The sequence below is a fragment of the Myotis nattereri genome (assembly GCF_964212035.1).
Source record: "Myotis nattereri genome assembly, chromosome: 4".
NCBI lineage: Eukaryota > Metazoa > Chordata > Mammalia > Chiroptera > Vespertilionidae > Myotis > Myotis nattereri.
The window spans coordinates 5,388,983-5,413,069 of record NC_138079.1 but is presented as its reverse complement, the minus strand read 5'-3'; the positions used below and the strand labels follow the sequence as shown (position 1 = coordinate 5,413,069).

At 42.9% G+C, this 24,087-nt stretch overlaps 1 protein-coding gene across 1 annotated transcript; it reads right to left on the bottom strand.

Annotated features, from left to right (window-relative positions):
• Positions 1–299: 299 nt before the first annotated feature.
• On the bottom strand, positions 300–24,087 carry IL7R (interleukin 7 receptor). Its single transcript, XM_081090495.1, has 8 exons — positions 23,889–24,087; positions 19,751–19,886; positions 10,512–10,669; positions 5,620–5,777; positions 4,523–4,688; positions 3,163–3,256; positions 2,157–2,232; positions 300–1,759 (listed from the first exon to the last, which is right to left on the bottom strand). The coding sequence occupies exons 1-8, from the start codon at positions 23,968–23,970 to the stop codon at positions 1,256–1,258; spliced, it is 1,374 nt and encodes a 457-aa protein (XP_080946621.1). The 5' UTR covers positions 23,971–24,087; the 3' UTR covers positions 300–1,255.

Genomic DNA, 24,087 nt, shown 5'->3' with positions numbered 1-24,087 from the left:
CTGCTACCATGCTCTGGGGTGACCAGAGTGGACAGCAGGTTTTTCTTCCTCCCATAAGTGCATCTGGGAGTGGTAGCAAGAGGATTGGGCTCTTGATAACCAACAATAGAAATCCAGGGCTTCTCATGTACCACCGCCCTCCAGGGTAATTTAAAAAAACAAAACAAAACACAACACAACACAACACAAAACGAAATGGGCTTTGTGGCATTCACTTTTTGCAGACATGGTGGGCCATGCCTGGTACTCCACATATCCTGACACCATTTCTCCCCTATTCTCTTCCCTATAGCTTTTTTGGTTCTGGTGACCCTGTGTCCCCATTTGCCTGGGAAACCCCCAGTTTATGCTTATTGTCCTGGAGTAATCTATAATAATAAAAGCATAATATGCTAACTAGACTGGATTTTCTTCCAGAGGTCCTTCCAGATGACCTTCTGGATGAAGCCGGTGCTACGAGGGAAGCCCTGATCCCAGGTGCCTGCCGGCGGCTGGAGGGAAGCTCAGGTTCTGGGTGCCAGAGGGGAGCCGGTGCCAGGCAGCCGGGGGAAGGAAGCCTACTCTTGAACAAATTTTGTGCATCAGGCATCTAGTTATTTATAACTTCTTTCACTTTCAAAAGTGATCCAGTTTGGACTTGAATTATATAGTCATCCTGTTATTAGTGAGGGTGGGCACTCAGGAATGGGACAACTCCTAGTTAGGGGGAAGGCACATGGTTCCAGGGAGACTGCCCTTAGACTCTTGGCATCAAATTTTGGCTCTGCCTCTGGCTGAGTGGGAAGCATGGACAAGTTACTTTAAGCCCCAGTTTCATCATCTGTAACAGAGAAAATAATAAGAATAAGAATTGCTCCCATCTCCCAGGATAGTGGTGAGGATGCAGGGAGACATGCTGAGCCCGACACAGTACTGGACACTCAGCAAGTCCTATAATAGCAGCTCTTCTTCTTGTCCTCTTCACCTTCCTTCCTTGCTCCCTCCTGCCTTCCTCGCCCCTCCATCTCCATCCTTTCCTCCACCCTTTCTTCTGCTTTTTGTAGTTTCTGAAATAATTGAATCCTTTGGATATCTGAAGCAGAATGCTCCTGCCACACACTGAAAGTGGGGAGGGAGGTGTGGGGGAGCGATGATTCCAAATCCTGTATGTTACAGAGAGGGTTGCATTAGTTTTGTCTTCTTCATGCTGTGAGGGAGAGTGGGAGCTCGATCATTTTTGTTGTTCACTTGGTTCCAGTCCCTGGTTTCTTACAGTTCACTGGTTTTGGTAGAAGCTGGACATGGTGACATATGCTTCTTCTTGGTTTGATCCCAAGGGAGTGAGGAGGAGCTGACCCTGGGCAGCTGGGTTCAATGTCAGGATTTCTGATTGGAAAGGAAATGGAGGGTGCAGGGTGGCATTTGTAGTTCCAGGCCCAAGCAGCAGGCCCTGGTACACATGAGGCCCATTCTTGCCACCTTCCCTGCACTCTGGGGACCTGGAGGAGGGGAGTACAGGGGTACCACACACACTGACATTCCCAGCCAGGCACCTGAGGGATGCATCTCTTCTGAAAGTTTTTGGGGTGATGACTGCATGCTTGCTTGGCCAGTTGGGGCACTGCACACCCCCTCCAAGCCTCTGCCTCTCAGACTCCTCAAGTTGTGCAGGAAATGTGTCTTGCAGAAAGCCTTCCACTTCATCTCTAGCTTGAATGCCATCCACCTTATGAATCTGGCAGTCCAGGAAACTTTCAGGATTGAAACTCACAGTCAAATTCTGCATCAAAATAAAAAGAGAGAAGACATAAAGAGTGCACCAGAGAGACACACTGTCAAATGTGCTGTTCAGGAAAAGATCTAAAAACTTCTGACAGGGGTTTACCAGAGAATATCAGAGATGAACCCATATGTTCTAATTGTCTCTTTGCTTTTGGAGGTGCTATGACACTTGAGGTCTGAAATCACCACTAACTGTGCTTTCTAGTCCTGAAATGTTATTATTTCATTTTTGTTTCCTACCTCCAGAAGCTGCAGCTAGACTCTTATGAGGAATCCTGGGTTAGGAATACCCAAAAAACAAAACTCGAGGTTCAACAATTCCTAATCCTGCAGTATTATTCCTGGCTGTTGGGCTGCCTTGAACATAGTGACAGAAAAGCATCAGAAGCACTCGCCTTTTTTGGTTTCTTACACAGTTGCTCCAGAGTCTTCTTATGATCAGGGAGACTGGGCCATACAATAGGCTTAATTCTGAAATAAGAGAACATTGATAGATGAAAAGCATGGCATAGGAAGCAGGCACAATAGATCTTTCCACTTATTCTGAGCCAGAACAGAAGAATGCATTTCTAGTCTTGGCTCTGCCATGGCTAGGTGGAACACATTGGGGAAGTGACTTATTTGGGCATCATTGTCCTACCATCTGTGGAGGAGTTGGACCAGAGATGGTTTTCAGTGATCTATTCTGTGGATGAGACAAAAATAATGACACACCCCTGGGAAACAGTGCTGGATAAAAGGATCAATGAGGCGTGGCAATGAAGTGGTTTGGTGTAGTTATGAAGCTACAATTGGACCTTCTCATCTACTCCCAATATATACGTTGTCATCTTATTCCTTCTCTTTATTTGCAGCAACCCATTCTCTCTCATTTTTGCAGAAGTGAAGAATATTTTCTAAGTTACCCAGGGAAATTGCTTTAAGATGGTGCTTTTCAAATTGGAGTATTTGCATTCTTGGGATATGTGGCCCTGTGCTGATAGCATCTTCCTAGAGCACGGACTGGTATGTGTTTAAAACATCATTTTTTATGATGTAACAAAAATGGACTTTTCATAAGGTAGAATGCCAAAGTCCCATGAATGTTGTGCTAGAATAAGACTCCACATATATTCTACATTTTTCCATGGGTGTTTCCAATTGTGCTGGAATTCTGGAGGCAGGCTCCTACTTCTTTAGGAGAAAAAGTTGGGGGGTGGGAAGCATTTGCCTGATGTTTGGTTTATATATTTCAGCTCTTAGGAAACTGGAAATTCATGAGTGCCTGAGAATGAAGAGGGATGTTGGCACTATAGTTTCTGAAATGCCTTAGTCCCCTTTGCAGTTCTAATCAGTAAGTAGAGTCAGAGCTCTGACTCTCTGGAATCCCACATAACCACCCATTTGATTAAAGGAATTCACCTTTTTTTCCATAACACACCGGCCAAGATGACCATCACAGCCACAGAGAAGAAACTCAGAATGCTGACTATTAGTAGAACAGGCTCCATCTTTCCTGGAATGCAAAGATAGTTCTAAGTTAGCCATCATTATCAGGATGAGCTGAGTTTATTTAGTAACTCGGGTTCTGTATTATTTCTTGAATGTTGCTCTTCAGAGAACAGGATGATGTCATAGCTTTATGGCGGAATCTTGACTTCAGTAAGTGGCACTGATTTAGGTGACCAGGTTCAGAACATCTGTCACTTGAAATGTGAAAGTGACCTAGCATTAAAGATATCAGCAGTTGTCTAGCTGGTGTGGCTCAGTTGGTTGAGCATCATCCCATGTACCTGGAAGTTGCCTGTTGATTCCTGGTCATGGCACATGCCTAGGTTTTGGGCAAGCCCCAGTGTGGGGTATGGAGAAGGCAACTGATTGATATTTTTTTCTCTCATCAATGTTTTGATCTCTCTCTCCCTCTCCCTTCCTCTCTCTGAAATCAATAAAAATATTTTTTAAAAGACACCAGCACTCCCTTTTAGACTCCCATCATCAAGAGAAAGGAGCCAAACTGCGGGGGGGGGGGGGGTGATGAATAGATACCCTCCTTGCAATCTCAATCATCTCATTCCCCAAAAGGGAGATATATGTGCGATGCTTCAGGTCCCCAGGGATCTGCCTGAGCCAAGTCCTTTGGCTCTTCTGGCCACTCTCCTTTCCTGTACCAGCAGGATATTTTCATTATTCTGGAAAGAAGGGCATGGGAGAGCCCCATCAGCCTGCCAATCTGCCTTCCACAAAAGTGTTTCCTGGAGGGGCCTTAGAAACACCAGTCACTGAGATCCCAGTCTGAATTGGTAAACTGGAGGCAGTGGGTGGGAATTTTGTTCAGAAGTATTAGCAGTGATGGCGAACCTTTTGAGCTCGGCGAGTCAGCATTTTGAAAAACCCTAACTTAACTCTGGTGCCGTGTCACATATAGAAATTTTTTGATATTTGCAATCATAGTAAAACAAAGACTTATATTTTTGATATTTATTTTATATATTTAAATGCCATTTAACAAAGAAAAATCAACCAAAAAAATGAGCTTGCGTGTCACCTCTGACATGCGTGTCATAGGTTCGCCATCACTGTCCTAGAGCACCCAGGCCAGTAGAGTCCAGACAGCCTTCATCAATTGATCAACTCCCACTCCTCCCTGGTTCATCACAGAAAGGGCAAAGATGGCAGGTCCTCTCCAAAGAAAGGCATCCTCTCTCTTGCTCTCGTTCTCACTCACATACTTTGACCTGCAAAGCCCTCTGCGGGAAACAGAGAGTCCGCAGTCACTTCTCACCTGGGCCCTTGGCCTCTGGAGTTCTGAAGTGGAAACTTGTACTCCATTCACTCCAGAAGCCTTTATAATAATCAGTAGGGATGGATCGGACTTTAATCTCATACATGGCATCAGGTTGTAGCTTTCTCTGCAGGAGTGTCAGCTTTGTACTGGACAAATTCACGTGCTGAAGAGCAAAAAGTGCCACAACATTTTTAGGATGAAGAAAGGTGCTGCCCAGATCTCCCAACCCATTCAAGTTGAGCATCTTTAGTCATGTGGACATTCGCTCAAAGTTCTCTCATATTTGTTACAAGAAAAAACTGGCATGTGGAAGGGTTAGCAGTAGAGTTTGACAGAGGCTCTGAGCTCATAAATGATGCGACAGTTGGTGGAAGAGGGCAGTGGTGCCGGGGTCTTTATTCAGGTGAGTTGGGCTCCCCCAACTCTTCAATCTCTTCTTTTTCTGTCTCTCTCCTTTCACATCCCAAGTAAAGGTGAGAGGGCGTGGTAAGGTGAGTGAGCAAAAATTATTTCCCTCTAAAAAGGTATAATTCTACCTTCCTCTCTTCTTCTCCTCCATTCCACTGCTCCCACAACTTCCATAAATCAGTGGTTATGACTTGGTGATGTTTTTGCCTGATTTACCTGTGAAAGTTGTGCTAAATAGGATACCTTTTAAGGATCCCAAGTAAAGAGGATTGATTTTTATTTGGTCTTGACTTATATTGTTAGCCCAACAATTTAATTTAGAAACAATATAAAAATAAACAACAACGACAACAAAACACCCCCTCCCCCAAGAGGAGCGGGGGGTGGGGGGGGGGCAAACAGAAGAGGACTGGGCCAGAGGAGATTTGAATCTTTTACTCTTAGAAGGTTTTCAGTAAAAGGTACATTTTGAGGATAAAATTACTTGGGGACCTCCCTAGGACCTAGGGCCTAGGGCCTAAGTAAATGTACCTCTGGAAGAAAAAAGATATAATATTAAGAAGTTCCTATTTTATAGTTTCATACATTTATATATTTTAATTTATATATGTAACTTATTTATTCAGTATATTCATATACACATATTTATAAATATCATAACCTATAAATGTAGTTGACCCACATACCATCCAATCATGTTCATTTTTTTCCTGGTGGTAGGCTACCTCATGTATTAAATTTTTTACATATTTCTTTTGCAAGTGTGATGTATTAAATGTCACCACAAAGTCATTTGCTTCCTCACGATAGATGACTCTTACGTCAAAAGGAGCCTCAGGTTTAACTGAAAAGGAAAAAGAAATGAGGTCAGCCTAGAGGGCAGTCAAGAAAAATAATTATAATTTTAAAGTTCATCTACTCTGAAAATCACATTCCTGTTTAGAAAACCATTTCTTCTTCTCCAGGTTCAAAGCCTGACTACATTTCCCAGCCTCCCTTGCAATTGGGTGTGGCCTAGAGAGCAGGGTGAGTGGAAGTGCTGTGTAGTACTTCCAATCCTGGCCTAGAAACCCCACATGTGTGGCCCTATGCCTGGTCCCCTTTCACTTATTGGAGTCATATATGGAAGACAGTGAAGCTACAGGATGAACGAGCCTGAATATTGCTTGGAGGACCTCCACCCACAGGTTAAAAATACCCATTTGGTTCTTAAAAGAGCAAGAAATAAACTTGATGGTGGTCGAGATATCACATGTTTAGGGCTTATTTGTTACAACAGCTGCTAATTTTACTAAAACACATTCTTCTCATTCTTTTGAACACTTGTTATGAACTAGCCCCAACGCAGAGTATGTAGACTTCCAGTCTCCATTGTTCCAATAAGATCAGGTGGTAGGTCTACACCTCGTTTCAGCTTTCTATAGGATTCGACGGTCTGCATCCTGGCCCTGGCTTGGACCTTCCAGTGTGACCTCAGGCTGCCTCCTCCTTCAGTCTCTTTTGCTTTTGCTCTAAACCCCTCTCTGGCTTCTTCCTTCTGCCTGTCTGCCTCACAGCGTGGCTGCTAGGGTCACATGCACCATATATGAAATGCGGTTGGAGGGAGATAGGTATTATTTCAGGCAGAACAAATGCTGAGGAAGGTATTGAATTCCTAGAAGAGCATGTGTGTCAGGCTGCCTCCCCACACTGGCAGGAGGCTTCCCCCTCTTGGCCTCTTAGCTGCTCTTTCACCAAAGCCTGGGAGGTCAGTTATCTGAAGATGTGGCAGCCACTGTTCTGCATGGCTTATCTCAAGAAGATGGAGGAACACATAAGTTAAAGTCTAACCTAAACCTGTTGTTAATGAATGAGCGAGTGTGTTCATCAAACTTTCACTCAGTAGACAGAACTGGATTCCGGGCAGTCCGAGCTGGGCTCTCAGACTGATTTGCTGACCCAGTAAAATGAACTCGTGCGGTGGGGTTTGACCCACATACTGCCATCAGTTTCTCATAGTGCTGACTGGCCAGGTTTCTCCTGTAATGCTCCAGCAGTACTATAAAGAGGAAGTGGCTCCTTCCTTACCCTCGACGTCTCATGAAAGGGGAAGTTGATCCTCTATTAACGTGGATGCACTAGATAAAGGGACGGAGCCCTAAAAGGAAGCAGGAGGAAAGGAGATGGGTGTAGAGAAACAAGTCAACAGAATGCTGTCAACCCCTTGACACTTGCCAAGCTGGTTCCTGCCCTTCATTGAAGGGAATAATTAAAATTCACATTCTCAACAAGCAATCTGCCATGGAGTCCCTTCCATCCCCATCTCCTGAGGAAGATAAAGGAAGAATTAAGGGAAGGCCAGACTAATATTGATTATATACCTACTAAGTACCAAGTGTGTTAGTTGTGCCATCTTCCATCAGCAATCACTTATAGCCACTATAGTCTCAGAGAGGCCCCTGTGGGGGTGGCTTAAGGGGACTGAAATTCAATCCTGTCTGACCTGATCCTCGCTGTGCTTCCTTTAGCTTTTGTTTCTGGCTCTGTTGCTTCCCACTGGCTTGTTCAGGGCCCCTCTCCATGTCTGCCTCTAGCCTAAGTGCTGTCTATGAGCACATTCGAAAAGGATGCTCATTCCTCAAGCAAACAGTTTAAAACGTGTATTAATTCTTGCACAACCTGAGCAATTATATAAATGTACCCTGCCAAGAAAAGTAGGAAGGCAGGACGCTGCCCCTCTAGACCTAAAGACAGGAAGTGGGTGAGGAGGCAGGTCGCTGCAGGGGAGCCCTGGCTGTGAGGTTCACTCAGGAGCATCCACCTTAGGTTTCATTACGTGACGGAGCCAGAAAAGATGCTACTGTAGACTCACCTTCACTACTCCTCCTCGTTCCCCAGGGGTGCTTTCCAAAGCCCTGAGGTTCTCCTGTAATACTCCAGAGGGTCCATGCTACCAGCAGTGTGCACACACTGCCTCTCCTCACCCCCACCTGGCCCCTCAAATGAGGCATGTCAGGTTTGTAGACTGCTGGGTGGTATAGAATATGGATCCTATGGGCACGTGAGATCTGGGGATTCCGATGGGGCAGGGTGCCCCCTGCCCCGGGGCTATGGATGTGCCACGAGTGTTCACACGCTCTCTCTCCCTATAAGATGCACGCGGGCCATGTGTGCGGCGTGGGTTTCTGTAGGAAGGGGCTCTCCTCTGCTGCTCCAGGGCTCTGTCCGAGGACTGAGAGCGGATAGACAGTATTTGTCATGCAAATGGTAAACCTGCAATACAGTGCTCTCGTGCAGGGCACAAACTGAACACCCATGCACAGCAGCCAAGTCTCCAGATGAGCGAAACCTAGCTGGCTTGTGTCACAGACTGTGACTGTCATCCCCGCCTGGCTGGCACTCACACCTGTTTGGTCTCTGCCCCACCACCGATACTTGGTCACATCTGGAACTTTTGCCTTCACTCTTTATTTTACCACCTCAGCGAAGTAAAGCTGAGGCTAAATTCCAAGTTTCTCTTTGTGGTCTCTAAGGAGTAGTGCTCTCCTACATTTAACTTTATTTTTAGAGGGTAAGTCTGGGGTGGGGTTGAGAATATGGAGAGACAGAGCCATAGTATTTAAAACCAGCAAAAGAATTCATCTCGTCAATCGCTTTGAACAGTTCTTCATACATACGTATGAAATCTCCACAGGTAGAATATGTGCAAGTAGTTAGGATTCCATTATACTCACGTATCATAATTGGCTCAGACCTCGCCCTATACCAGGGTATCTCTGAGTATAAAGAACTTTACTCACCTCAGGGTCATAAATCTGTAAGCAATGGAAAACATTTTTTTATCCCAGTCTCTCTGATTGTTTTGATTTACTTGCCTGGTAACCAAAAGTTAAATTGGTAATTGAAATTGACTTATAACCAGTTAATTGAATGAATTTATTGATTTTATTATTATGTATATGGATATTATATAGATTCAAAGAAAACATGCAGATGAGTTTAGTAATTCAAATTATAATTATAATTTTATTTGAACTATATTTTTTAGCCAAATGTGATATATGTATTCTAGGTCAAATCAGATTCAGCATCTATCCTCAATAATAGGGTCTCTTAGGAAGGTGTGATAGTAACTTCATGTGTCAATATGGTGTCCACTTGTTTGGTCAAACACTAGAGTGAAGTACAGTATATATATATTTTTAAAGACACAGGTAACATTTAAATCAGTAGACTTTGAGTAAAACAGATTACCCTCTATAGGGTAGTCTTCATCCAATTAGATGAAGGCCTGAAAAGTAAAGACAGATTCCCAGAAGAAGCAAAAATTCTGTTTCAAGAATTCTACATAAAAAACTTGCTTGAGTTTCCAGATAGCCTGGCCTGCCCTGGGGAATTTTCACTCAAGACTATAATATCCATGCTAACCTCAATTTCTAGCTTTCTGGCTTGTCCTAAAAATTTCAGATTTACCAGCTCCCATAATCGTGTGAGCCAATTTCTTAAAATATCCTATATAATAAAAGCCCAGTGACCATAATGGCATAACGAGTGGAACAACCACTTGACCAGTTGCTATGAGGTGCATTGACCACCTCTTGGTCCCTCCCCCTGCCCACAGGCTCGGATTGCAGCATGGCGAACGGGGAACCATGGGGCACTGGGTGGGTGGAAATGGGGCAGGACTGGGGACTGGCGAGCGGGCGGAAGATGGCCCTGATTGCATGCTAGGCCTAGGGGCCCTACCCGTGCACGATTTCCTGCGCTGGGCAGGAAATATATATCTCCCTTAATGGTTCTGTTTCCTCTGGAGAACTTTAATCCAGAAGGTATATTTACTTTTTAGAATGATGTGATTATTTAGCTAAACACACTCAGAATGTGGTAAGTATAGGGGGAGAAGACTACAGAAAATTTAGGAGAAGGTGAGATGAGGAAGGAAAGGACATGAGTGAGTGGATGACTGGAGACCCAGCTCCAGTTTAACACGTCATATGGATGAATTTCTATTTAATGTATAGGTTCCAACCACTCTCACTCATGGAGTGTGAAAACTCAGAGAATTATTACGGTAAGAATTAATAGCATAAGCTTCAAAACTTTCATTTCTTTTAAAAATGATCTGACTCATAGACACAAAGAATAGACTGACAGCTGTCAGAAGGGAGGGAAGTAGGGGGGCTGGGTGAAAAGTTGAAGGAATCAAGCAGTACCAATTGGTAGGTGCAGAATAGCCACAGAGATGCAGTTTGTAGTGTGGGAATACAGTCAATGATGTTGAGATAATGGGGTATGGGACAGGTGGGGTGTTCGGGGCAGCAGAGGGACCACTATGGAGGGTGCATGTTTTTTTTCTGGCCACTTTGCTGAATATCTGAAACTGGTGCAGAATGGTATTGAATGCAAACTGTGGTTGAAAAATAAAATAAAAATTATTTGTATCAGAGAAGTTGTTATTCTCTAATGCAAATAGCTTTCATGATCTGTGTACTTTTAAAATCCAGAAACTCCAGAGACAGTCAATACCTTCAGATACCTGAAAGATGGAAGTCACCCCCCCGACACCCGCCCCCCCCCCCGCCCCCGCTACTCTTCTTACCTATATGGACTATGTTCATTTTCCTGCAAGTTAAGATCCTTTGTCCAAGCTTCACACATATTTTGCTGTCTCCAATCAGTAAGAATTTATTTGTCTTGATGAAATATATCTCTTGCAGTTTAATAAAATTCAGGCACCCTGCAACCAAAAGGCTGTCACTGTAGGAAAAAAACAGGTATTTGTCTTAATTCAAGTAGTAGTTTCTGTATACAATGGAATAACAACACAAGTATGCTTCATTTGTGTGACTTCAACTCTGACCCTAAGATGATCCAGATGTTGGGACTAGCAGAAAAATGACTTTAGAGCAGCTCTTGTAAATATGTTCCAGGGCTAAACATAAAACATTGTCAGGGTTATGGAACAGATGTTTAATCTTAATGGAGAAGTGGAAACTATAAAGGAGAACAAATTAAAAATACTATAACAAGTATCTACAATTTTTTTAAATGTACTGAATGTACGGGATGGATTTAACAGCAGATTGAAGATGGCAGAACAAAGGGTTAGTGAACATGAAGATAGGTCAATAGACATTATTTATTCTGAGATAAAAAGTCTTGGTGACCTGTAGAACAACATCAAAGGGATAAATGTAATTAACGGTCCAGAACAAGAAGAGAGAAAGAAAAGAATTTGGCTGAACAAATATTTAAAAATATAATGGCTCCAAATTTCCCAAATGTGGAAAAAAACAAAACACATCATAAAAACTAAGCACATCATAGTTGAATGGCTGAAAAACAAAGACAAATAGAAAATCTTGTAAACATCCAGGAAAAATTATCACTTTCCATCAGAAACTATGGAAACCAGAAAACACTGGAATAACATCTTAAATCTCTGAAGTAAAAGGCACCCAGATTGAAAAAGGAAAAAAAAAAAGACCCTTTATTTGCAGACCACATGTTTGTTTACATGGAAGACCATTTTCTCCAATGCAATTACAGGAAATAATGAAGTGAATTCAACAAAGTCATTGTACAAAAGGCAGTTATATTTCTATAGTTTAGTATCAAAAAATTAGAAAATCATTTTAAAAAAGAACAGCTCCATTTCTGCAATAGAAATATAAAATGCTTAGAAATAACAGTTAATAAAAGATGTTTAAGGCCTTTGCAACGACAATTACAAAATATTCCTGAGAGCTATTAAAGAAGATCTAAATAAGTGGAGAGCTACTTTCCTGGATTAGCAAAATTCAGTAAGAAAAAGATGGAAAAATCCTCCAAATTGGCATATATAATATTAAACAAAATCTCAGCAGGATTTTATAAATATTGATAAGACAATTCTAAAATTTATGTGGAAATTCAAAGAATAGCCAAAACAACATGAAAAAAGTAGAACAAATAGGATTCTGAGCTCTTGAATTAAATACTGTAAAGCTATGGTAATCAGGGCAGTGTAGCACTGGCATAAGGATAGATAAGTTGATCAATAGAAAGTATATAGAGTTTGGAAATAGACTCAGACCTATAAGGTTAATTGATTTTAAAACAGGAACCCAATCAATTAAATGGAAAATAGAAAATCTTTGCAGCAAATTGTCCTAGAACAACTGAACAGATGTATGGAAAATATAAACCTCAATCTTATACAATATAAATTAGATATGGATTATGGACCTAAACATAAAGGTTAAAACCATAAAGTATTTAGAAGAAAACAGAGGAAAGTATCTTCCTAACTCTGACAGTAGACAAAGATAGTAATGACACACAAAAAATATATAAAAGAGAAAAATGATGGCTATCTTGGTCTTCATCAAAGTGAAAAACCTCTGGTTTATTAAAATACACCATTAAGAAAATGAAATGGCAAGCTACAGACTGAAAGAAAAATAACTGTAATACATATGCCTGACATACAAATTGTATCCAGTACATATAAAGAATTTACACCCATCAATAATAAAAAGACAAATAACTCAATAAAAAAAGACAAAAGCTTTGCTAAAACAGATACAAATGGCCAACAAATACATGAAAAGGTGGTCAACATTATTTGTTATTTGAGAAATGTAAATAAAAATTACTGGATACTGTTTTAGACCCAAATGTTAGAAATGATTGTAGCTCATACATTGTTGGTAGGAGGTGGAATGGAAATCTGTTGCGCAGTTTCTTCTAAAGTGAAATATACACCTTCTCCCATGATACGGCAATTCCACTCAGATTTTTATTGCAGAGAAACCCGTGGAGAAACAAAACTGTGTATTGACAAACTGATTTGTACAAAAATGTCAACAACTTACAAAAAGAATAGTCTCAAACTTGAAAAAAACTCAAATGTCCATCAAGAGGAGAAAGGATTAACACCTGTGATACATTCATAGGGTGGAATTGATACTGAACAATTGAAAAGATGAATCAGGAGACATGTCAGTATAGATAAATCTCAAGACGCTGTGCTGTGCAAAAGGAGTGAGACAGGAAAGAGTAAACGGTGTGTTATTCCGTTCATAAGAACGATCAGAAGCTGGCAAAACCGAAGTGATAGAATTCAGAACTGAGACTGCCCACAGGAGTGCAGTGTGAGTGGAAGGGGACCTGAGGTGTCCTCTTAGGGCAAAGGAAGCGTTCTGTGTCTTGACTGAGGCGATGGTGACATGTCAGATTTGTTTCTCAGAATCACTACAGATCTGTACATTTCACCATAGGTAAGTGTGACTCCCCAAACGAATTATCAACAAAGAAAGTAAATCAAATAAATTAATAAAGTGCATAAAAATTAAAGAAGTAATGGAACATATGTTTTCTCATTATAAAGTCATTGAACAATGCAGGATAAAGTAAAATTACTAATTTCTCTTCTTTTCTCAACCTCCATATAATTTCCCTCTTCTGTGATAACCATGATTACCACTTTGTTTTTCCTACATGCTCTTTCAACCCAGCCACACAGCCCCCCAAAAAGGTATAGCTGGGTCAGATTGGAAGTGGGGATTGTGGCAGAAAAAGCACCTCTGTGTAAGTTTGCTTACATGAGAAGAATTCTTCCCATTAATCATCCTATCTAATAATAGACAAACATGGTAATTGACCATACCTTCGCTACGCCTCCCATTGGCTAATCAGCACGATATGCAAATTAACCCAACCAAGATGGCGGCCGGCAGCCATGCAGCTGAAGCAAGCAGGAGGCTTGCTTGCTCCAGTGATGGAGGAAGCCAAGGTTCCCCACCTGCTGCAGCCCGGCTCTGAGCTCCAAAAGCAACAAAGTTTCAATTATAGAAGCTAAACAAACCACAGATACCTGCTTTCAGCAGGCCGTGGCCTCAGAGCTGGAGCGAGTAGGACCTGGCTCTCAGCTCCAGTGACAGCAACAAAGTTTCAATTATAGAAGGTAAATAAATCCCAGAATTAAAAAAAGAAGAAAAAAAGGAGAGGCTGGGAGCTTTAGTCGCCGACCAGCCTGAAAATGGCCCTCAGCCCCTCACCCAGGCTGGCCAGGCACCCCAGTGGGGACTCCCAACCTGAAGGGGGTGTGACCAGCTGCAAACAGCCATCATCCCCTCACCCAGGCTGACCAGGCACCCAAGCAGGACCCCCACCCTGATCCGGGACACCCTTCAGGGCAAACCAGCCGGCCCCCACCCGTGCACCAGGCCTCTATCCTATATAGTAAAAGGGTAATATGCAAACTGACCCTAACAGCAGAAAGACTGGGAATGACTGGTCACTATGACACACACTGACCACCAGAGGGCAGACGCTCAATGCAGGAGCTGCCCCCTGGTGGTCAGTGTGCTCCCACATGGGGGAGCTCTGCTTAGCCACAAGCAAGGCTGATGGCTGCCAGTACAGCGGTGGTGGTGGGAGCCTCTCCTGCCTCCTCAGCAGTGCTAAGGATGTCCGACTGCAGCTTAGGTCTGCTCCCCACTGGCAAGTGGGCATCCCCCGAGGGCTCCTGAGCTGCCAGAGGGATGTCTGATTGCCAGCTTAGGCCCAATCCTCCGAGGAGCAGGCCTAAGCCAGCAGGTGATCATCCCCAGAGGAGTCCCAGACTGTGAGAGGGCACAGGCCAGGCTGAGGGACACCCCCCCCACCCCCCGCCGAGTGCACAAATTTTTGTGCACTGGGCCTCTAGTATAAATATATTAAATCATAGGAAACAGGCTCTAAAAAGGTCCTTTACTACCTCTAATCCAGAATACGCATTGGTTTTCTTTAGTAAATTGGATATGTGTACATGTTTCTCTGCATGTGCTCACACGAGCCCTTCACATGATCACCCATGGACTCTGTGTGGCTGGAGGTGAGGTGGGCATGGAGCTAAAATCCAAGGAGAACCCTTCAACTTTAGGTGCATAATCACTCACCTTTGGGCTGCTGTGGTGTTAAAGTGACTGGTTAATCTCTATTTAAGTTTGTTAATTGGCTCAATATATTTTCTCTTTGTGGGACATTCCTTAACATTGTCTCCACTGCCCGCCCCCCCCCACCCCCCCCACCCCGCCTCCGCCAATGTAGCTTTTTTTTTTTTAGTTAACTATTATCTTTTAGGGGTATATAGTTGTTCTGGTTTTGAGTGTGTGTGTGTGTGTGTGTGTGTGTGTGTGTGTATTTGTATTTGTTGGAGTTTCTCAAGCGTGTGTTCTTTTTGGGGCTAAATGCGTTTTCCCACTTGGCGTAGAGTACAGGTAAAAAGCCAGTGTTTACGGTAAGCTAGATGGACACCAGGGGCCACTCCTTGGGAGGAGTGTCAGACAGGAAGTTTTGAAGATGGCAACACTGGCATGATTTGATGAATAAGGATAGAAGGGGTGTATTGAGGCAGGGTCCTATTTCTAAAGTTCGGGTAAATATGTGATATGGAGAAATTAGAAGAATAATGGCTTTTAGTTCAATCAATGAGTGTAGAATATATTGGGAAGTAAAGCATGTGTGGCATATTCTGCTATAGATCCTTAACATGTAGCAAGTTCCTGGTACTGCTGGAAGTTTAAGAAGAATCTAAAATGGTATTCTCATTCATTCCCACTTTTGGGGGAAGGAGATTAATGAACAATGTAGTATGAAGATCATCATATGGCTGTCTTGTGAGCCTGGGCATCCTTTTAAGGGCTCTGAATTCTAGGAGCTGCTTTATGGAGCGGGGGTGGAGTGAGGGAAGCCTTGTCAGGAGACTACGATAAAACTGTGGCCTGGAGCAGAGTCTCACTTAGAGCCACTGAGCCTGGCTTCAGGTGACTGGAGGAAACTTAGTGTGCCCTATGCATAGTTCAACTCAATTCTATCCAATTCATTTCAATGTACTTAAATACATTAAAACAATTTACTTCGTTGCTAACTATGCATTTATTGCCAGGGTTAGGAATGTTCTGGGACTCCATGGTCTAACACAATAGCCACTATCCACATACTTATTGAACACTTGAAATATGGCTAGTCCGAATTGAGATGTGCTCTTAATATGAAATACACAGCAGATTTGGAAGGTTTAGTATGCAAAAAAGAATGTAGAATATGCATATTGATTACAGGTTGATAATATTTTGGATATATTAGGTTAAATAAAATATATTATTAAACTTAATTTCACCTATTATTTTCCTTTTAAAAATGTGGCTGTTAGAAAATTAAAATTTCACACCTGGCTCACACATTTGTGAATTGTATTGTATTTCTGTTGGATAAAACCATTCTTGGATATTTAAGGAAAGGTATCGAGTAGTACTAGAGGCTAACAGATTTGACCCTGTGGGACCTTCCATGGGGACATCAACTCTAAATCACTCACACAGATCCCCTTGTTCTGAAAATAGGGAGAGACTGCCAGAGACCACAGCCCTGTTTCTTCCTTCCTTCCTGCCTTCCTTCCTAACTCTTTTTATTGATTACAGAGAGGAAGGAAGAGGGAGAGAGAGAGATAGAAACATCAATGATGAGAGAGAATCATTGATTGGCTGCCTCCTGCACGCCCCCTACTGGGGATCGAGCCTGCAACCCAGGCATGTGCCCTTGACTGGAATCGAACCCAAGACTCTTCAGTCTGCAGGCCGACGCTCTATCTACTGAGCCAAACTGGCTAGGGCAGCCCCTGTTTCTTTACCCCACCTTCATCTTCCTAAAATTTCTGCAGTCTTTTATAGTTTAGTGTGATGTGATATTTACATGAAAACATTAAAATCAAAAATTATTTCATTCCTTATTTGGCCCTGAAAAACAGAATCTATCTTGAAAATATGGAACAACTTTGAAAGTCAGTGTCGTTTACTATAGAGAGGACTACATTACCAACACTTGACAAATATTGCTAGTGAAGTCTAGAGTGTGAGGCAGAATCAATCGGCAGGGTGTAGCCTGCGACATGGGTGGTAATTGAGGAAAACAAACCATGGCACATTTGAAGTGGTATCTGTAGGCGTACATGGCAGTGACTGTGGTGCCCCCAAGAATGTGGAAATAAAGAGTGTACAATTGCCTTCTGAGAACTGACTGTAAAAATTATGCAAACACCTAAAAGGCAGGGGCCCAAATTCAAGTACCTACGCAGGTGATATAAATGAGAAACGAGGGCCTAACTTTAGGACTGATATTTAAGTCCGCATCTAGAGAGGCAGCCAGAATGCTGTTCATCTACTTTTTGATGTATGTGCCCAGTATTATGAAACCTGATTTTTACAGAGCTACCTAGATATTTAAATGCTGGCGACTTGTTTAAAAAATTTAATCACATTGAGATCTGAACCAAATAACTCTAGTCGTAAAATCAACAAACAAATTTCCTCGGTTTGCTTCTATATTTACTGAACAACCTTTTGATCACATTTTTAAAATGAAAATCATGCTACTGAGAGCATTATGTACCATTTCCAGGCACTGACCTATGTTAGTTGCTCATGTTTCTATCCCAATGCGAGGCAATTGTTATGATCAGAGAGCTTGATTAATCCCCTGGGGTCACAGAGCTAGTTTTGAATTCCAACCTAGATGCCTATTCCCAGCTCCTCTGCTTTGTCACTCCAGGTACCTGAGAGCTAGCTAGAGTTCTGGCAAATGAAATGTTTTCAGGTCCCCCAGTGAGAGCAGATTTATACTCATATGAAACCTATGGGGCCTCTCTGTCCCTCCTTCCCCAAGTGCAACCCCGAGCCCAGGAGGAATCTTCAGGTCTCTATGAGAGCTGTATCTCTGACTGTGAAGTAGTCACTTGGTATGCTGGTGTTCCAGCTCTGTGATTTCGCCTAGTTCAAGTTCATCCCAGAGAGACGGATCTTCACATTGAACACGAAGCAACTAGGTTTCTAAACCTGAGAGATGACGGCCAGATCAGGCAGGTGGTAAATTCATCTGACAAATGCCCCAGGTAAGCCCGCTGGGAAACAGCACCTGGTTTCTATTATTATTATTATTATTATTATTATTATTATATATATATTATTATTATTATTTCTAGCAATAATCCCACCTGTGCAATGATGTTAGCAGAAAGCACAGTTTTTAGCGATTTCCAGTTTCTATAAATTTATATTAAAGTGGGGGGAGCTCCATAAAGTTAGTTTCAGGGTGGAAAAGAAACCCAATCTAAGCAGCAAATACAGCTCTCTGTTTAAGTAAATTTAATGTAAGATACGCGGTCCACTCTGAATCTAGGAGTTCCACCCGTCCACTCTCAAGGTGCAGACACCTTTGTGAAAATAACACCATGACCTACTCAGGAGTTCATACTTAGTGTTTCACACTGAAAACATGTGTTAAGGTGATTCATTTCCAATGGAAATATCTGAATCCAATTAAAACACCCAAATGGGGACTATGGATAGATTAAAATACAGCAGGAAATATCAAGACCTGCTAAAGGACATGGGAAAGTTTGCTCAAGGGGGCGTGGAAGTGGTCAGATGGCCTGTGAGTGAAAGTGGGCAGAAAGGTCAGCCTCAGACTCCCTAAGAGAAACCACAGTGATCACTGACGTCCACCGACGGCGGTGTGGGGACCCAGAGCCAAACCTCTATGTTAGAAGGAGGTTTTGCCCATACAAAGGAGCGCATCGTTTGCATGAGTTGTTTGGTGTTTTCGTGAGGTCTAGTTGCAGCACAGACTCTGGATAGTGTCAGTTCCTATTCTCTCGACATATTTTATTCCTGGAAAGAGTGCTACAGAAGTGAACTGACAGAGGCAGATGGGGACCATGCTATGAAATTCAAGTTCAAGACCATATCAGTCCAGTGACTGCAGCAGGGATCTCTGCATGAACAGATGCAGGAAGCTCCTGTAAATTAAATTAATGTATGACATGGAATTCAGGGCTTTTCTGGACCCCATATCAGGGGGCGAGGATTGGCTGAGTGTCTACAGAATTTAAGAAGGCCTCTTTTACTGCTGGTGGATCCTGACCCACTTTCCTTACAAGGAAACCAACTAAAATTAGGTCATCTGATAGAAATTTGGAGATAGCCACATGTCAGGATTTCAGGTTAGAGTCTTTTTTTTTTCTGGTCACCAGAGATTGTAACTCTGAACAGCATGAGCTGATGTGTGGAGGAAGGAGAAGCTGCAGCTCTCTGAGCTCTTACCAGACTTTCAAAACAGAGGCTTTCTCTGCTTCTTGGCCTTTCCTCTGAGGCTGCAAGAAGCCAAGAGCCAATTTATTCCTGTGGGTTCTTGGAAAATCGATATTAAAAATAGAACCTAAAGTCAAACTGTGTTAGGAAGGTGAAAGTTTGGTCTATATTCATAGATTTTTTTTTTAACTTAATGCCTGTTTTCATTACTTATTACATATTGGCTATGTTTTCTAATTAAATTAATGAAGTATTAAATTATTTAGTCATCACAGCCTCCTTGTGAGGTAGTATATCTCATTTAACATAGGAAGAAACCTGCTGAGATAAGTTACATAGCGAGCTGTAGGTCCAAAGCTGGTAGGTGGCGGTGGTGGCATTCGAAACCAGGCACCAGAGTGCGGCTTGAAGACACGAGACCGTCTCCTGTCAGGCCAAGAGACTTTTCTTAGGTGAAGCAGGATTTAAATTCTGCTATGAAGTCAGGAGGGAGGCGGGATCTTTAAGATCCATACCGTCATTTAGCTGTGGCAGCCGGACCCGAAAGATGAACCTGGTAGTTTCTTTGCAAGAGTCTCCTGGCAAAGGACAAGGAGTCCAGGATGCCTGTGAATTCATTGGATTGTACCATTGGAGAATCAGCCCCACACTCCTTCCTCGGCCACTGTTGCTGCACAGCACGGAGAAGGAAGATTTCTAAGCACCCACCGGAGCCCCCACTTCTCACCATATTTCCAATTCCAGGTGGGTGCTGTTGACGTCCGGGTCATCAAAAGCGCAGCGGAGCAGGTGCTGGGAGCCGTCCACCTCCAGCTGGCTGTAGCAGGAGAAGGAGGAGTCGGGCTCCGCGTCCTCCAGGTCCCCTGGGGGGAACAAACGCGCAGCTGTCAGTGAGGCCGTGTGAGAGGCGCGGTGACGTGAGTGAAACGGCAGCCTTTGGGGGCGGACATGAAGAAGTGGGTATAGTTTTTCTAAAGAAGAAAAGCCCAAAGGCAAAGACGAGAAAAAGCTTTCAAAACCAAACTAAATAAAAATCAACCCAAACCCAAAGAAAACCCAAATGAACGTAGATTTTTCTAGTAGAAACAAAAGAACAATTGCAATCAAGAAATGACCTCCGAATATTTCTAAATGTTCCTGCCATTGGGTTAACGCCCTAGAGACCTAGCAGGAAGCACTAAGTACAGTCTTTTCTTTATTTAAACGGTGATTTCTTCTGTTGTTTGTACGTTTCAAGTAAGAGATACGCTCTCTCCATAGTCATGTGCTACCTAACCTAGCCTTTGACTTTATTACAAATCTCCATTCACTCCCTCTCAAGAGTGTCTTTGAATGAAGGAAGGTGACAGAAGTCTTACAGTCAAGGGATAGCTTTCCGTTGCCTAAATAGGCGTCGCAACCAAAAGCACCGTTGGTTAGCTCTGTTGTGAGGAGATTTATTTAAGGTAATTTGTCTTAAGCTACCAACTGAGGCAAATGTGGTTAGAAAAAAAAATTTAGGGTGGGCCGGAGGGGGTCGATGGGCGAAACAAGGGGACATATGTAATACTTTTTTTTTTTTAATATATTTATTGATTTTTTACAGAGAGGAAGGGAGAGAGATAGAGAGTTAGAAACATCGATGAGAGAGAAACATCGATCAGCTGCTTCCTGCACATCTATTGGGGATGTGCCCGCAACCCATGTACATGCCCTTGACCGGAATCGAACCTGGGACCTTTCAGTCCGCAAGCCGACGCTCTATCCACTGAGCCAAACCGGTTTCGGCAATACTTTTAACAATAAAGATTAAAGAAAAAGAAATTTGGTCTGACAGGACTTAGATCTCGTGGACTTTCCCATAAATCTTATAGGTACTGCTTCTGTGCTTATTGATCTCCAATAGATAACTTATCTCATAGATACAAGCACATTCTGAAGAGTATGTGGGGAACCAGAAATTTTTTACAGTCACTTTGGGAAAGTTCTGTCACAGTTGAAGGCCCTATGTTGAAAGAGACATTTTGTATGTATACTTCACAATATTTAATAGAGAAAAATCTGTCAGCAAATGGACTCAGACAGGAACGGGCGAAAACCCCGAGTCACCACAGCCCTCCTGAGCGCTCGAGTGCGAGTGTGTGATTGCTGCAGGCCCATCGATTCTTAGACTAGATGTTTATAGGGCTTTAAATCAGATATAAAATATACTAAAGTTAACCCCAGCTGAGTGTCCCCTAGGCCATGAGAGGTCCAAGCAGCACCCCCTTCATTTAAACCCCCGGCTGGTCTGCAGGGAAGTTAGTGAAGCCGGTGGTGAGTGGGCCAACCAGCCGACCAGGTGGGTTCCGTCAAAGCACCACATCTGGAGAAGCCACGTCCACATGAGAGCTGTGGGCACTGCTCTTTCGGGACATTCCTGGAATCCACCCAGCTCACAATTCTGCCCCGGCCAAGCTCCCTATGCCATGTCAGCGGGGCTCAGCCCTGCTCCTCAGCACAGCCATAAACAATGCGGGCAGCCTCCCACCCCTCAGGGCCCATGAACCGTGCTCATCCGAATCCCCAGACCTAGGTCTCGGTTCCTGAGAGCGGGTGCCTTCCCCAATGGAAAGGTTTTGGGTAGTTTTAGCCTGACCTTCTTCCATGGCCGCCCTCAGACCTCCCACTCACCCCGTACAACAGAACCTATATTGCTATTTGGATTCAGACAGCCATGGGTCAGCGTTGTCTCCAAAATACTTCAACATGCAAAGCCACCCAGAGAGAGAACAGTATAGAGGTGCTGGACAAGGGCAGAGCACAGCACCCCCACCCTGCCCTCAGCCACATCGTCTGGTAAAGGGAGTTTGCCACATATTCTCATGCAGTGTACAGAGCACTGGCCACCCACTAAAGTGGGAAGGTTTCAAGGTGTAGCTCACTGACTCTTTAGCAGGTATTACTAGGCAAGAAAAATTTCCCTCCACCACTTGCAGAATTCCATGTCATTTTACAAAGAGGATGCTCTGCGTGAACTCAGCTGGAAAATGTCTTAGGTAAGAGTAACATGCACCGTGGGTAAGGTCCCCATCACTACAGCTGGGCAGATGTGGGTGCACGTCCTGGCGATTCTGCTTTGGAGCTGTCGTCCGCTGTCAGCTGCCCCAACCTCTCTGAGCCTCAGCTTTCTGTTATGTAAGTTCATGTTATCGTGAGGAGCAAATACAAAGACTTGGCTCGGAACACAGTAAGCACGCAATAGGGGTTCGCTATGACTGTTAACACATTTTGAGAAATAAGTAACGAAAAGGTAAAATAACAATTCTAATTCCGAGAATATGAATGTGAAACCTTTGGAGCTTCTTTGAAAAAGAAGAAGAGTTCGATGTCAAAGATGTTATTACTATGGCTTTGAAATTGCATAGGGCTTTTGAACAGTAGTGAATTAACCTATTTTTAAGTGCTCAGTATCTCAGCATAGTTTTTCATAAAAGAATATTTTGGAATGTGTATTATAGACAAGGTAGTGTGATTTAGATGTCTTCCCACTGAAAGGAATTAGTTGATTAAAGGTGTAAGTGGTTTGGATTTTTTAAAACTAGTCATTATTTCTCTTGCTCATCCTTGTGGTTGTCAGAGAACTAACTTATCTTTCAGCAAACAGCCGCTGATTAATTTACACACCAAACTGGGAAGTATTTTGAGATGATCATGTGGATGGAAAGTCACAAATCTCCTAAAAATGTCTGAAACTTAAAAAGTTGAAGTGAAAAACGCAGCTTTCAATTAGAATTCTTATTTTCTTTTTAAAATGGTATGGTCCCCGGGGAGAAGCAGAGGGAATGTGTTATCCTTCACAGAGCAAGGTTCCTGTGTTACGTGCCAAGTCTCTCCGCGCAGAGCACCGGGCAGCATTTACGGTGGAATAATGAGTGTCCCCCACACAGTGAGTCATGCATGGTCACACTGCAAAATGTCAATAATTCCTGTAATGAAAATATTCTAGGGACTTCCATCCTTAGAAGTTACTGACTTAAACCATCGAAGCTGAGTCATTGGGCTGACATGTGTGATATCTTTGATAAGAAAATACTTTTTAACTTTTAAAGTAGAAAAGTTTAATTTTCAGGAACAAATGGGTGGCCCCACTTCCCAGGTTACCCCTGCTGCTGCGTTACCCTTGTCTGCAGGTTTGTTACAATTATAATCTATTTACCAAGCAGGCGTCAGCGTCTTGTAGGTACTAAATACGCCAAGGATCCCAAAGAGAACTACTAGATGACAGTAAATTTGTTAATAGGGAGACAATTAAATGTATTTCAATGAGACAACTCACATCTTTAGCTATTGTTAGTTACTAAGAATCTCACATAAATCTATCAAAATACCTTTTTTGAAGAAATTTTCAAATATTGTAAATTTAAATATTATAATTGAACGTCCGCTGTGTCCTACACACTCTTTTAGGTGCTGGGGATGCAACAATGGTAAGTGCAGACCAAGCTGTTGTTTCTAGACGTTATTTTACCACGAAAGTTATGCTTTTGAAACCTCCTAAAAAGCTAAGCAAAACAAAATCTAGCTGATTTCTTAACAAGATATAATCTACAGGCTCCACTGTTGCATTCCGTATGGGTGTTCTTTTCATTAGAGCAGAGGTATTGGCCAACATTAAGATCCACATTTGGAGGTCAAATGCATTTCTCTGGACAATTCTAAGACTTTATACACCACCTCAGGATTGCCCCCAGCCCTCTGTCCTGGCGGTTAGAACATACACAATGACTGAGTACATGCAAAGTCCTCCATTCCAGCCCAGTGCCCGGCTCAGGTCTGCTAGGGAGCCACCTGAAGCCATTCTCGAGATCATCTGAAATCCTAAAGAAAAGTTAGAAATGACTCACCATTCTGTGCATAGCCACTTTCTCCAGAAACGACTCGAAGTAAGCAGAAAACAATACCAAAAGCTATACCTAGAATTGTCATTCTGAGAGAGAGAGAGGAGAGCAGGCGTGTGAGCCTACACGTAGGAATGAATGAGAGAGAAAGCGCGCGAGAGTGAGTGAAACAGCCTTAAGTCTACAGTGTTAAGGCTTTATACTC